The sequence below is a fragment of the Cottoperca gobio genome, chromosome 11 (genome assembly GCF_900634415.1).
Source record: "Cottoperca gobio chromosome 11, fCotGob3.1, whole genome shotgun sequence".
NCBI lineage: Eukaryota > Metazoa > Chordata > Actinopteri > Perciformes > Bovichtidae > Cottoperca > Cottoperca gobio.
The window spans coordinates 11,017,887-11,032,805 of record NC_041365.1 but is presented as its reverse complement, the minus strand read 5'-3'; the positions used below and the strand labels follow the sequence as shown (position 1 = coordinate 11,032,805).

The window sequence follows — 14,919 nt, the reverse complement described above, 5'->3', positions numbered from 1 at the left end:
AAAGTGAAACGTTATTATTACATACCAAATACCATGAAGTAAGGTAAGGTTAAGCACACATGCAATGGTGTGTGGATTTCAAAATGCCAGCATAAAAATCCAGAATGATATATTTAAAATGTTGTGTTGTAGGCTTATTCAGACATACTGTACATACTGGAGGTGTACAACACGTAAACATACAGTAGGCTACATACAGAGAACTCTGCAGAGCTCGCGTCTCTCGGACCGCCCTCTGATTGGTCCCCTCAGGACAGAGGCGGGGCTCGCGGCTGTGGGCGTTTCACAAAATCAGCGACCAAGCAGCACGGGATTTCATTCACTACGGATTTGTCGAGTTAAACTGATCTCTCTACGATTTTTATTGCTTTACGAATCTTCTTTCTTTTTTCTTTTATAACCACTGCATGCGTAAAGTGTTTTTTTAAGCGTGCAGTCTCCAGGTGCACGGACGAGCTCTTCTCGGTAAACTTTTTGTTTTTTTTGCACAACCTACCTGAGTTGTGTTTCCTCGCTGCACGCCTCCACTTCTCTCCACCATGGATTTGGTTTGGATTGTGGGCTTCGTTGTGAGCGTCTGCGCCTGGTTTGCTTCAGCGGAGCGGCACAGCGTCTACTGGAACAGCACGAACCCAAAGTAAATATCTCTTTTAAATGGTGTTTTCCCATGTTAATGCAATGCTCTAGGACCCAGCCTTGCACTCCCTTCTTTATGTATCAATGCAAAAACAAGATTGCCTGGACTCTAAAACATAAAATAACTTTTAAACCTTATTCATAGTGCAGATCACATCATTACGATCCATACTAATGCATTTGAATAGTTGCAACTCGTGCATATTCAGCGAGGTTGTTGTGATGAATTTGTGATGGAAGCAACTGGCTGCTGTTGTCATGATAATGCAAGACAGTTGGGAGTCTCTCTCCCTCCCCCTCCCCCCCTTTCCTGGGCTCGAACCTGTTATTATGGGTCTGTTTATCTGTAATACTTTGCCTAACCTGTTCAGATTTACTCCGTTTCGCAATATGTTCATGTTGCGGTATTAGTTACAGAAGGTTATGTCCGCTTTATCTTTTTGAACTGACATGAGCTAACAGCGCGTACTTTTTGAGGGAAGATAGCTCCTTTTTAAATTGATTAATTTATGTGTTTCATGGACAGAGTATTGCAAGGATATGTTTGTTCTTCTTCATTCCAGGACATGATCAAGTATGATCTATGAATATGGAAAATATGTTTTCTTATTTTAACTCTTTATGTACACACATGTGAGTTTATGTATTATGGGAGTGCAGCAATAATTTAGCACTTTCATTGTTTTAAATCAGTGAATTTGTGTTATTTTGGTGCTGTTGCATCTTCATCCAATGAGCTGAAATCCTATAGGGGAGGATTTTTTCCCCAGGTAAGAGTTATGTGTTGTGTTGGTTTTACAAGTCTGACTCACAGCACAATGTGTTGAAACATCAGTTGCAATATCCTCCCCATCTGACAGAGTCCTAACCTCTGTGTGGATCGGGAGGCTGCAGTGTCTCCTAAATCAAGAGATATCACAAGGGGTTTGCATGGCTGTCAGGGAGACATAGGGGTGTTCATATTTCAGGTGGTAAGACGGAGTAATAATGGTGTATGACAGAGACGGAGGAGGTAACTTGAGGCCTGGCCAGTAGGTCATGCTGTGGGAGAGAGATGGATTGCTCAGGGAGGAGAAATTGGAGCTGAAATTGTCGGGGTTAGGGGCCATTCACAATAAGTGGGGGTCAATGAGAATTATGTTTGATGATGGCCGGGGTAAAATGGCTCTGGGTACAAAGAGGGTTAGTTTTACACACCACAAACAAACTTCTACTTGCACACAAACACACCCACTGAGACGGGCAAGCACAAACAGGGACTCCTGGCAGACAATCACTCAATCACAAACTAGGACACTCAATCACACCAACTAAATCAATCAGTGTTAGATTCGCTCTCTCTCTCTCTCGCTCTCTCTCTCTGCTGTGCAAACACATGTCTTGTCTTGGTTACAAACACCCAGATATTCAAATAATCTCCCACAAGCCTCCAGGCCACCACTGTTTCCCTCCGGATCTCCCCTGTGGTTAAAACTACAGAATTGACTGTTGCCAGAAAGGTCAAAATTATAGCGACAAAGCCTGAAAATCAGAAGTCCCAGATGGAAAAGCGTGTTGTTGTTTCCCTGCTGTGTGACCATTCCTGTATATATACTTGTAATCCGTCCTTTTGCACTTGCTATTTTTTTCCGGATGACTGTGCTAAATCTCTCCCGTTGGCTACTCTTAATCCTGTATTCTCAGAAAAAGCAGAGGCTCTGAGTCGTTTTCATTTGGTACTTTTCATCATTCCGAGCAATCAGCTCTCCCCTTTGACCTGTTACTTGATACAGTGTGTTGACGTCCATCTTTGCGTTCATGAGAACTGTTTTTCCTTCTTTCTTTTTTTGTTATGGCCTCGGTTTATTGTTCCATCCCGCTGGTCAGAAAGCTGTCGTTATTCAAATTGATCTCGGATTGATCACTTTGGCCTATGATGTGAATGCTAATTTCCCTTTGTCTCGGTGTGTTTGTTGAAGGATTTAGCAACACACACTCATCCATGCACAGTTGCCCTACTCTACACTGATGTGTATGTGCATGTGTGTGAGCAGAGTGCGCCTTTGAATGACTTCCAAGGTTGTATCTGCCTGAACTTTACCGACTACTTTGTTTCAGCATGACTGAAACCTATTCCTTATAATGTGTCTTTCAGCTTTTTCTGACCTTTTACTTGTTAGTTGTTTGTGTAACCTTTTGTGTCTGATTTAGCAACAGCTTAATCACCAGTACCGCTTGATTCCCAGAAAGAGGATCACCAGTATGCCTAGTCAGTTCGGGTTCCTGCATGCCAGTGGGTGTACGTGTCTTTTGTGAAGGGAGTGTCTGTGTGTGTGTGCTCTCTCACAACATTACCAGATTTGAGTGACTCACACACTCTCATACACATTAACCTCCACACATACACACATGTGCCCCCACAGTTGTGATTGATGTTAACATCGTCCCTGGAGCCCCCTGGACTCCACAACTCCAATGTGAGGCAATAATCTGCTCATTCACTGCTTCTTCCTCCCTTTCCCCCTTTTCCCCTGCTGACAGAGCATGAGTAGACCACCACCCGCTCCTCCTCCCCCCTCCTCCTCTGCTTTGTACCTGTCTCTCCCTCTCTCCAGCACCTCCCTCCCCCTCTTCTTGGCCTGGATCCCTTTTCAACTTGGTTCTGTGGTCTCCACTTCTGCGAGTGTGTTAACTGTTTCATGGCTTTCTCCACGCACATGTTTGATCCGCTTGTTTATTTTAACATCATATTCATCATCACCTTTTCTGTTATGATAATAACACATTTTTGAGCTGATCTGTTCTTACTCAGACGTCTTTGTTTTGCTATGCTTTTCGACTGAGCTGTTTTGATTTTGTTAAACCCGCAAAGCACACTTCCACATTGTTTTAGTTTACCATTGCTAGCACAGTGGTTTAATATTGTACATATGGTTTATAGCATTTCTTTCTTCTTTTCTGTATTTATGTTTTAAGTGCACATTTGTATAGTATTATTTCATATTCTGGTATTTTTCTTCTTTTGTTTAATGTTTCTTGATTTTTGGAATACTTCCTTTTTATTTAGATTTTCTCTCACAATGTTTGTTATGCACTATTACACCAAAGCAATGAAAACCAACATGGCATTAAACTCGATTCTACTTCTGATAAGGGAGTTATTTAAGGTATGTTTCACCCACATGGAGGATTCTTTTGGTAGTTATCCAGTCAATATGGGTGTTTTGTGATGCTTCCTATACAAATTGGCAAACGGTCTTCACAGTGAGCCACAGAAAGAGAATAGTAACTGGTGTGACTGATTGGGGGTCATAGTTCGCTATGTGATGAAGTGGCACGGCCTCTATCAATCTGTCAGTCATTCTGTCACGTCGGTGGTCCCTGAATACTGGCTGCCACTCACCCCGGCCCCTCTTCACACGGCCGTGGCTCTGCCTCTGGGAAACTCTCGTTCTTCCCCCTCCTGTCTTTTCGGTCCCCTTCTCTCCTTCCCCAGCTTTTATCTCAACTTTACAAGCTGTCCCTTTTCAGTCTATTATTTCCTCACCTCCAACTCTGGCTCTTGGAGAAGGGGGGAAGGAGGGAAGCATGCGAAGAGGTGTGGACATTTTTTATCGTTCTTGGCACCCAATGGCGATCCGTCACAAGGCACTTTGCCCTTTCCTTCACGCTTTTTTTTCCCCCCTCAGCTCTCTTTCTTAAAGCTTCCTTCTTCTACCTCCCCTATGAAAGGCCACTCGAGTCTTCCCAGCAAACCTGTTTCTATTTTTCCACTTGTCTGTCCGTTTGTGTTTCTCCCCTCTTGAGTGTCTTGCTGCTGAAGCAGTGGAAGTGGTAGAGCCAGTCTGAGAACTCAAACCAGGAAAGCACAGGACTTTCAATGAAGGAAGAAAACAAAGGTGTACACGTAGGCGTAGGTTAACGTGTCTGTTTGCCTCCCGTGCATGTGAGCGCATACATGTTTGAGAGATGGAAGATAAGATTGGGTAGTCAGCGGCTGTGATTAGGTGCACACAATAGATATGGGATTTATGCGATTTCCAAGTAATCTGAAGCTACTTTCCTTAAGAACATCCAGATTTCTCACCCCCCCACACACTCCTTTTCTTCAGTGAATTCCTACGTCTATATCCCATCTTTTTCTCGCATCAATTGTCCCCTCCCACCACCCTTAATCTGGTTTTGTAATCTGTCTGGGGAATTCAATCTGGGGAAAATACTGAGAGATTGTCAAACGGATGGTAATCGCCTCTTATAGGCTCAAATGCTCATTGAAGTGTGTCGACGTTTCCTATCTTTACAGTCTGTAATCGTCTGTAAGAAGACTTTACATTTCCAACTTGTTGTTGCAGTGTCAGTGGCAAGAGGGCTTGTTTTATTGACTGTACTAGATAGAGAATCGGGCCAAAGGTTTTACCTTCCCTCCGGCGAGCTTTCGGCATTACTAGAGTCTGCACGCTGTCTGCTGCGTGTTTCCCTATGAAGTGCTGCACTTCCTGGCTACGTCTTTTCCCGGGAAAACAGCGTATCCTGTCTGCACAACAAACAATACAGTTCTCACACCCAACACACGCAAGACTGTAAAAGTCTGGATCTGGGAGTTGATTGAATTTCCCAGGCTTGTTTGAGGAATATGTTTTACAATCAGAGAATAAGTAGATTAGCAGGGATTGAATTGTTCTAATGAGTGATGTGCTCTACTGTCGAAGCCTTGTGGATGCGTACGCCTGCGCTGCTGTCAAATCTTTGTGTCTCTATTTGGGATTCTCCTCTGATCCTTGTCACCCCGGTCAACCCCGCCAGTGTTTCTCTGCCCCCTGCCCATCCTCGTGCCTCCTCTTTATCTTCGCAGCAGACTACCCCTGCTCTTTTCAATTCTGTTCCTCCTCTCTGTGCAGTTTTTACAACTCTTCAACCCCACACAAAGATCATAGAGGAAGAAAAACTTAATTAATACACAGATTTATGATTTATGAGTGGAGCCTTCACTCAGTTTTTCATGGTATATGTGAGGCAGAGATAGAATGTGTTTGTCCTCCAGACTTGTGTGTCAAGTCTTGGTGACATTGTGTTTAGATGAGGAAGAATTACCCAGCAAGAGTCAGATATTATCTATGACAATGAGCCATTGTGTTTGTTTTGTTGTGTAAATAGGGCTCATTGTATAACTTTTGTTTTTCTCTTGCCTTTTTTTCTCCTGTTTGTTGGATGTCTGGGTTTAGTAAACATGTCTCTACAGCAAATACTGCCACCCCCTAGGGGTCAGTTGTAGTACTACCATTATTACTACCATGTGAGCAAGAACTACTGTGACTAACTTATAAAAACTCCATTTACTCTCATATTATTTCCCCATAGAATGCATTAGGCCACAAGCTCAGACTGTGTTTGCAGACAACAAAACACGTTTTGCCCCGTGGAAATCAATCCAGAAAAATCAATCTTGTACAGATATTTGCCTCCTGAGAAATGTGATGTCAGTGGTGACCTTTGTGTGTTGGCCTTTATAAGATACAAATGGCTCAAAGGACAACGTGAGACAGTTGGAAAGAGCATATGTATTTATTGAAGCCTCCTAGTGCGGTGGAATCAGCCAATTATTTCTCTTCTGGACTTAAAGCTTTGTCGCTTTGCTCTGTGGCACAAGGAGCTTGACGAGTTCATTCCTGGAACGCCGGCAGAATGACCAATGATCCAGACAGACAAAGGTTGAATGAAAGACAGGAGAAAACCGATTGAGATGGATGACAAAAAGTCAAACGGCGCAAAGAATGAAGGCTGAAATATTATGTTTAAAAAGGAGGAGCTGAATGAGTTGGACCATATTTGTTTCTATGACGACCCAAGCATACCCACGCTGCATTGTGCTCTGCAAACGGTGGGTCAGAAAGTTGCATATTTGGAATACCACCAGAAAACAGTTTTGTGATTGGTTCAGCAAGTCTGTGGTGGGGGGAGGGACAAAGTTGACATGAGGATCTGGTTTGCATATTGAGTGATGAAAGACGGACAGAGAGTGGGAGGGGACGGCTGACATTGATGGATGAATAGATAGACAGATGAAACAAATAGAGTTTGAGCAATGACGTTAAACTGCCGCTTAAATAAAGTCACGATGCACCTCCGAAAGGCTTCACCTCTATCTGATGTGCCACCTCCCTCGTGGAGTATGGCTTTCACAGATATATCTTGAAAGAAATGGCTCCCTTGTGTCCAGTGTCTTTCATTACTCTGTTAACACCTCTCACTTTCCCCTCTGCGACCTTGGACACACGCACACACATTCATAGTCGGTGTGTCTATTTTTGAACTCCAAAACTCCAGTGTAAAGGAGTAATACCGCTTCTCTGTGTGACAACAATGGGGATGGGGGAAAAAAACAGCTCTACGCTGCCTATCTCACCCCTTACTCTTTCCCCAGCCCCTCAGCCCCTGCTCTGGCCCTCACTGTCCACTCTCTAAGCCCCTGTATTAAGCAGGGTCTGGTGCTGATGAATGGACCAAAGCTCAGCCTCTGCTCCACCCAATAATCCAGGCTTGGACGAGCCGATTAGGTGGTCCCACATTCCGGCTCACTCAACTGTGACGCAGGCCAGCCACCTCATTGGGTCGCATAATGGTGTGTGTAAAACCCGGGAGGAAAATAATCATGTTTATGTGGTTAAGGTGACGGCACAGGTTAAGTAGACGACAGCTCCTGTTTTAAGATGTAGTGGTCAGTAGAGCTGCTACAATAAGTCAACACAAAGATGATCGCTAACCTTTTTAATCATGGATTTAATCATAATATTTCATGCAAAAAATGGCTCCCATATTGGGATTTCCTGCTTTTCTCAGTTTTATATCATATTAATCTGTTTTGAACTGGCAAAAAAAGACATTTAAAGATGGAATTTTTTTCAATTTCTTTTTGACATTTTATAGACCAAATTATTAATCGAGAAAATAATATACAGATTAATCCATAAAGTAGTGATGTAGTTTGTCGTACAATGGCCTTATGGACCTTGAAATAGATCTGAATCAATTTTTTTAAGTGAGCAATTCCTGTCGTAGCACTTGTCTATAGAATTTAAAATGCACAAGGCCCCTTCTTGCTGACTGTTCATGTATAAAATTCTTCGGTGCTGACTTGGCGATTGTCCGACCTTTGATCCACTTTGCGGCCTCTTCGTCTGAGAGGTCCAGCATTCCACAGGGCGATAGAGTGCAGAGATGAGAGGGTGATGGATGGATGAAAGGAGGGGGTAGAGGTGGAGAAGAAAGCAAAATGCTGGCCAGAGAGATTAAAGAAGAGAGATTAGACACATGCTCCTGAAGAGGCTCCAATAAATCAGAAATTCCTTCTTAGGATGGGAGGAAGAGTGGCCGGGAACATCCTGCGGTCTATTTTTCACCAGATTCTATGTGCATACACACACGCACATTTGACAACTCGACTTTCCCTCCCTGCTATCATCGGTGTTCATTATCGGCATTATTTTCCACCTTATCATGACTGAAACACACTTCCACATTTCTCAGAGCTCTACAGACGCAACACACACGCATACTTCAACACAAACAATCACACATTTAAATGTCTCAGGCTGAGACGGACACATATGCACACAATCCTCGCTGCATTTCTGCCATAGCGCTACAAATCATCCTTAAGTAGAGAATACAACTCCTCCATGCTGTTACTTCTGCTGAAGCTCCAAGCGCCACTGTCATTAAAAGAGAGCATCCTGGGATAAACAATGGGAATAAATCACGGCAACCTATTGACAGTGAGAGGGAAACAGTCTCGCTGAGCAAAATAACAAGCGACACACACTGGGGGAGACTGAGGAGGATTGTGTCTGCTAAAGTGAAGGTGGCATGATTTGACTCTGTTAGTTAAACCTTTTCACACAGAGGCCTAAACTCTCTTTTGAAGTGAGGTACTCCAATCAGTTAATTAAGCGGATGATGTGGAACGTTTCAATACCGAGGCGTTGGAGGGGAACAAAAGGCAGCAGGATAATTAAAACTATTTGGCATTAATAAAAGGGGCTAGCCAGCCTCCCCGGGTGCGTATTCAGCCACTTTTCTCTCTGCTAAGTGAAGTATTCAATCAGCGCGGGCACATTGTGAATAGAGACACTGTATGAAACAGTCGCATTGATAAAGCAACTGTAGCACTCTCATACATACTCTGAGAGAAACTTCAAAAGCCATTTCCAACTCAAGCCCTTTGACCCCCCCCCCCCCCCTGCCCACGCCTATTCATGCCCTCTGCCTCCCCCTAAACTCTCAGCCTAAAGGGGCTGGGAAGTGGGGAACAGGAGGGCATAATTACCCCCCTCGGGGCAACTTTAATACCCTTTTTTGTGTTTTAATTGCACCCCCCTTCGACCCCCTTTTGATGAACACATTGGGAGCATACCACAACCGGTTTGTAATCCGGGCTCGTAGTGAGGGAGGGAGGGTTTGGGTATAGGGAGTTTGTTTGTGTGTGTTTCCAGTGTTTGCAGGGGGATGATAACTCTGTCAGGCAAAAGCAGACAACATTGTTTGTTCAATAGTGTTATCGATTCGACTGGAATTGAAAGTGGCAGGGGGAAAAAACACTTTAGCGCCAGTCTGGTAAACAGAGCGTGGCAGGCAAACTGCAGATAAGCACTAAACTGTCTGTACCATGGCAAAATGATAATTATTGCTCTCCCCCCTGAAAGTTGGCTGGGGCACACTATTATCGACATAGTTAGATGGAAGTTTCATCAGTATACTGAAAAGGTGCTTGTTTTCTAACGGGCCCGTGCTGCTGTTGTAATGGTGTTGCCGGCTAATCTGATCATCAGCATTGAGGGAATGCAGTCAGGCGGGTGGGGGGAGTCAGAGGGGGAGCAGGAGTTAGAGCCCTGTCCTGTTCTTTTACCAATGGGTACCAGGGAGACCCCTGGCCAAAAACAACAACAGCAGCTAATGAGCGGGGGGGGGGGGGCTGGCTGTGTCTGAACACTTTGATCGTTAGTCACACATATGGACCTTGTCACACAAACACAAACTCCCCAAATGCGGCTTGTTACATTTAGGGGGGTTTTATGAGAAAACGACAGAATTCTCAAAGAAAAATCTACTCCAGTGGAGAGCCTTTTTTCGTGCTAAAGGTGTCCAATTTAGCACCCTGGAGGCTTTTGGCAACTCATAATTACTCTTTGAGATCTGTAGATCAAATAGCAGTCAGTAACTCAAACTGGCTCCCTGCCTCTTTTTTTTTTTGGTTGTTGAAAGCCCGATGAACCAACCATGTATTCATTGCAAAGGCAACAAAACCCTATATTAGACACACATTCTCCTTGTGTGTTGTGAAAATATATAAGTCTGTCAAATTTCCTCCATTCTCCGAGAACCCCTGGTGATGCAGAACAGTAGGAGACGGTAAACTGATAGGCATCACTTTGGAGCTCAATACCGGGGGGGGGGGGGGGGTGTGTGTGTGTGTGTGTGTGTGTGTGTGTGTGCAAATGGTAGGTAGCTTCTGCTTTAGGTTGTTGATAGATGGGAATTACTGGGAAGCGTTTGTGTGTGTTGCCAGTGGCCAGCTACCGCTCCAGGCCGGTGATAGATGGCTTTGGCTGAGAAGTGAGCATTAGCTGTGAGCCGCCCCTGGAGCAGTCACTCAGTCAGGGGGAAGGAGGACAAAGCTGAAATACCGTTTTAATGGCAATTCCCTGGAGATAACCCCATAATATCTCTAAAGGAGAAAACCAGGAGGAATCAAGGACAGTTGAGATGAGGTCAATCTAAACTACTGTGGAGTATGTTGTTTGAAGTATTTCTGTAATAATTAAATAGTGTTTGTAGGGAAATTTGAAGCAAAAATGCTAAAAAGTTTTTATGCGAGTGCTCTTTTGACCCACGTCCAAGCGGAGAAAGAGAGAGTTTAGTGTACTCGTAAAGAGGGTGGAGGAGTGAAGGGAGGGATGCAGGGAGGAACGGAGGGGAGGCAGACAGTCTGACTGTGTCTCTGTATTTGTAATGAGAGGGAGTGTGGTGGGAGACGGTTACAGGCCGTCACCAGACCCATTTTCTATGTGTCTGCCTGTCTCTCTGACCCTAATGAATGGCTTGAAAAATATGTGACCTTATTATTTTTATCCCTATCTTTAGTAAACTCAGGTGTGGGACTGCTTCTGTTAAAGGGAAATTGTCATCACGCATTCTACCTCTTGGGTGTGTGTGTTTGTGTGTAGCCCTGCAGATGTCAATACTCATCTCCGGTCTTGACGGGCTAACTGACTGCTAATGTTTCTCTGTAAACATCATTCAACTCCTGGGGGACGTGGGATCAATGTGCACTCAGTGCTAACTCTCCACACAGTAGCAAGAAGCATCATGCTACAGTGGCCTCACGTTCATCCATATTTATGCACATGTTCTCTACAGATCATTCTTCCCCTTATTGCGTTTTCCCTCTTTATTCCACTCCAACACACACATATCCTCTCTCACAAACACTATCTTACTCCTGCTCTCTATCTCTCAATCCCAGGCCTCTCAGTCTTTCCTCTGATTTCCCTGTTGTACAGGGCGTGTAGCCGATCAATATATAATCACAGGTTTTGAGGCTTATATTTATCACCGCTCCGATGCTATAACCACGCTTATCAGTCTCCTGCCACTTGCATAACCGTCCCCTTCTGCCTTCTCTCCGCAGGTTTCTATGGGACGACTACACCGTGGAGGTGAAGCTCAATGACTACCTGGACATAGTGTGCCCCCATTACCCCCAGGGTGAGGTGCCATTGCTGGATGCTGAGCGGTATGTGCTCTACTATGGTGGAGCGTGAGGACTACGAATCCTGCAAGCCCCAGTCATATGACCAGATGCGTTGGGAGTGTGGCCACCCGTTTGCCCCTCACGCCGCAGAGAAGTTCTCGGAAAAGTTCCAACGTTTTACTCCGTTTACTCTGGGAAAGGAGTTCCGCCAAGGAGAAAGCTACTATTATATCTGTAAGTGTCACTATAGCGTTCTTTCAAAGTTGTCACTGTTTGACAGTTAGTATTATTTTCCAATCAATATTCATATCCAATGGTTAGGATTCATCCTATGGGGACATTTCATGGCAATCAATCTAAGAATAGTTATTCAGTTATTTCATGTTATTTCAGTCTGGTGATAAACTGACCCACTGAAGGAAGTGAGGGCAAAGTTCTGCAGTTTAGCTAATAAGCATGACATGCTGGTGCTTGGTGGCCAGCTCTTTTAAGTTTCACATGGACGGTAACTGGGGTGTCGGTGCAGTTTGCCAAGTTTATACAATCCCCTGCTAGATGGTAACCACAAAGACCAGGCAGTGACACACTTCGCCTGGTCACAGATGGCCTCTTAAGCTTTGTCCCTGTGTCTGTCTGTTGCCAAGTGTTTGTGTGTGTGGGCGCATGCATGAAGGTGAATTAAGGGGCCAATGGAGGATAAGTGCATTAGTTAAGATATTAACGTCTGTGTTGTTTCTTCCCTGGCAGCCAAACCTTTGCACCACCATGGACAGGAGTGCCTCAGGCTCAGGGTGGACGTCGTAGCGGCTGATGGTGAGTTTAACCGCCCTTCTGGCAGTAAGGAGAGCAGCACAGTCACTTCTGATAGTCGTTTTAGGCTATGGTGAGACTCAAGCAGAGTAATTGATGGTATTTTTCTTTTCTTTCAGGCTCTCAAGAGGCCAGAGTGGCTAAAGGAGGCACAGGTGGGGCTGTAGTTGGAGCTGGGGGTGGGGTTCACAACCCGTCCAACAGACTGCCTGCAGGTATGTTGACCAACCCTGCGTCCTTTCTAATTATCCTTGACCTTTAAACAATCCAGCCACTTTCAGCATCACATTAGGGTGTAAATATGTGGTGCTAATGTGTCCTCTTTATCTCCCATTTTCAAGCAGACGACCCAGTGGTGATCCTGCCAGACGTCCAAAAGAGTGTACGGTCAAACTCTGCAGTGACGGCTACATCCCTCTCAATCCTCTCATTGCTAGTCCCATTTTCATTACTGCTATTGTTGCACTGAGAGTACATGAAAGGACTGCTGTTGGCAGACTTTTTTTCAGGGACTACAATGAAGACAGTCTGTGGGGATGAAACCACTGACTCAAACAGACAGTTTTCCATGCCCAGTGCTGGCCACGGGGAGAGACTTTTGAAGCGTGTAAAGTACAGATGGACTGCACTTACACGTGCTGAGTAACTCCTGAGCATTTGAGACAAAGTATGTGTGCTTTGTCTTATTTTTCAAAAGGTGACAGTATTTCTTTCTTGGATAGACCAAGCTCCCATTGATTTTTTTTTTTTTTAGGGCTCATTCCAAAAAACCATGAACCTCTTTGGATGATAACCCTAGAAGACAATATGAAGAAGTTGAAGAGGAACCAGAAGAGCAATCTAGAGCAAAGACACCAACTCTGTTTTGAATTATACAAATTTAGATGGGATGAATCCATGTTCAATGGAAAAGTAATCTCCTACCTTTTTGAGCCAAAGATCAGTCATCTCTCCAACTTGTACACTATTCCACCCTTGAGTATTGTGTACTATTTGTTGTATTGTTATCGTAATGGTATTGAGTGGCATTGATATCCCAAGTGATTACTTTCTCTAAATGTAGCATTGACACGGGGGCTCTTCTCATGACCACCATTCCTTTGCAAACTCAACCATGTGCTTATACTGTAGCACTAATACCGCACAGTACAGACACACCAACATACACTCCACAACAGTGTTACACACAGACACACACATACACACACACGGACATCGGATGACATAAGACACGAAAACACACTACATTGAACTGTGTTATGTGTACATTCTGTGAAGATTATTTATAACATTTGCAGCTGAAAAGTTTTACTGTATATACCATGTTCTCAAGAAAATAATTGTTTACTGTTGGCAACCGGGGGAGATTTTTTTTTTTTCCTCTCCTGCTAGAGTTAGTACATTGTGTGAAAGGGAAAATGTGTGAGAGTAAGAAAAGGGAGCGATTGATTTGAAAGAGGTGATGAGACGAAACGTTTTTCTGCCAAAAGCAAACACTGAGATGTTGTGTGTATCGCAGAGAGGCTGGAATTCTCTGTTTGTTGGAATCTTTGCCGCTGTATTGGTTAAACTGCCTGACATGAAGTGCTGGTATCTTTTATTACTACAGGACCCAACCCTGTGTGTCATGGTGCTTTCCTTTCATAGTTCAACACATGCATATACTTCTAAACGCAAAGTGAAGTTATCTTTCAGAATAATTAACTCTGTTCTGGATGATTTAAAAATGCTATAGTCACCAGTTCACAACCGACAAGACACGGCATCAAACCGAGTTGCCAAGCACATCTTCACCTGACAGGCTGGCTTGATCAACAAAGCACAACAGTGTATGACTACCATTGAAGTCAGTCTTTTTTTAATCTGAATTCTTGTTACCCAATTTTGTACATGTGTAAGTAAGAAAAGTGTATAATATGTATATATTTATATATATATAAATATATATATATAGAAGATTATATAAAAAGACCTGTTTGATAAATATGCTAAATGTGAAATTCATGTGAAATAAAAAAGATATTTTTGGAAAACCATAACTGTGTTGTTGGGGTTATTTTTAGCCAAAGCTTTTTGCATGTCTATGCATGGTATGGCTTGTTTGGCTCTAGGTGTGGCAATGTTGGTCTTGCTGGGTGTCTCGACAACTATTGGATCGATGCCATCTGCAAAACTAAAGGCAATTCCCATCAGGTGTGCTTTGTGTTCAGTACTAACTAGCAAATGTTAGCATGCTAACCCGCTAAACTAAGATGGTGAACATGGTAAACAGTATACCTGCTAAACATTATCATGTTAACATTGTTAACAATATGTTGCCATGCTAGTTTAAGCATTTATAGCTCACAGCAACGCAGTGCCAAAGTACAGCCTCACACAGCCGCTAACAGCACTAGGAGTCTTGCATGTACATGATTTTGGGTAAAGGTTTAATTATCTACCCTAAGAAAAAACCAACAACCCAGCATCATCCTTAATTAAAGATCACTTTTCTCCTTGGAACTAAGGTGATTTTGGTGCTAAAAAGCTTTCAGGAAACCCAGCCCATTTCTACTTTTGATTACACCCGAAAGATCTCCACAGAAGGAGTCAATAACTCAGATAATGACTCCCACACACTGATGTGACAGGAGTTGAATAGAATTGAGGCCAAGGTCGCCGGAGAGCAGCTTCAATAGAGAGATAAAGGAAAAACGAGGAGCCTGTTTAACATTACCATTAAGGTTGCCTTTTGGCATGAAGACTAA

At 43.7% G+C, this 14,919-nt stretch overlaps 1 protein-coding gene across 1 annotated transcript; it reads left to right on the top strand.

The window, feature by feature from the left end:
* The first annotated feature begins 331 nt into the window (after nucleotides 1–331).
* On the top strand, nucleotides 332–14,193 carry efna1a (ephrin-A1a). The gene is given in 6 exon segments (XM_029442464.1): nucleotides 332–637; nucleotides 11,300–11,417; nucleotides 11,419–11,596; nucleotides 12,110–12,175; nucleotides 12,292–12,387; nucleotides 12,517–14,193. Coding segments are annotated over 6 exon segments (681 nt in total). The 5' UTR covers nucleotides 332–539; the 3' UTR covers nucleotides 12,642–14,193.
* The last annotated feature ends 726 nt before the right edge of the window (nucleotides 14,194–14,919 follow it).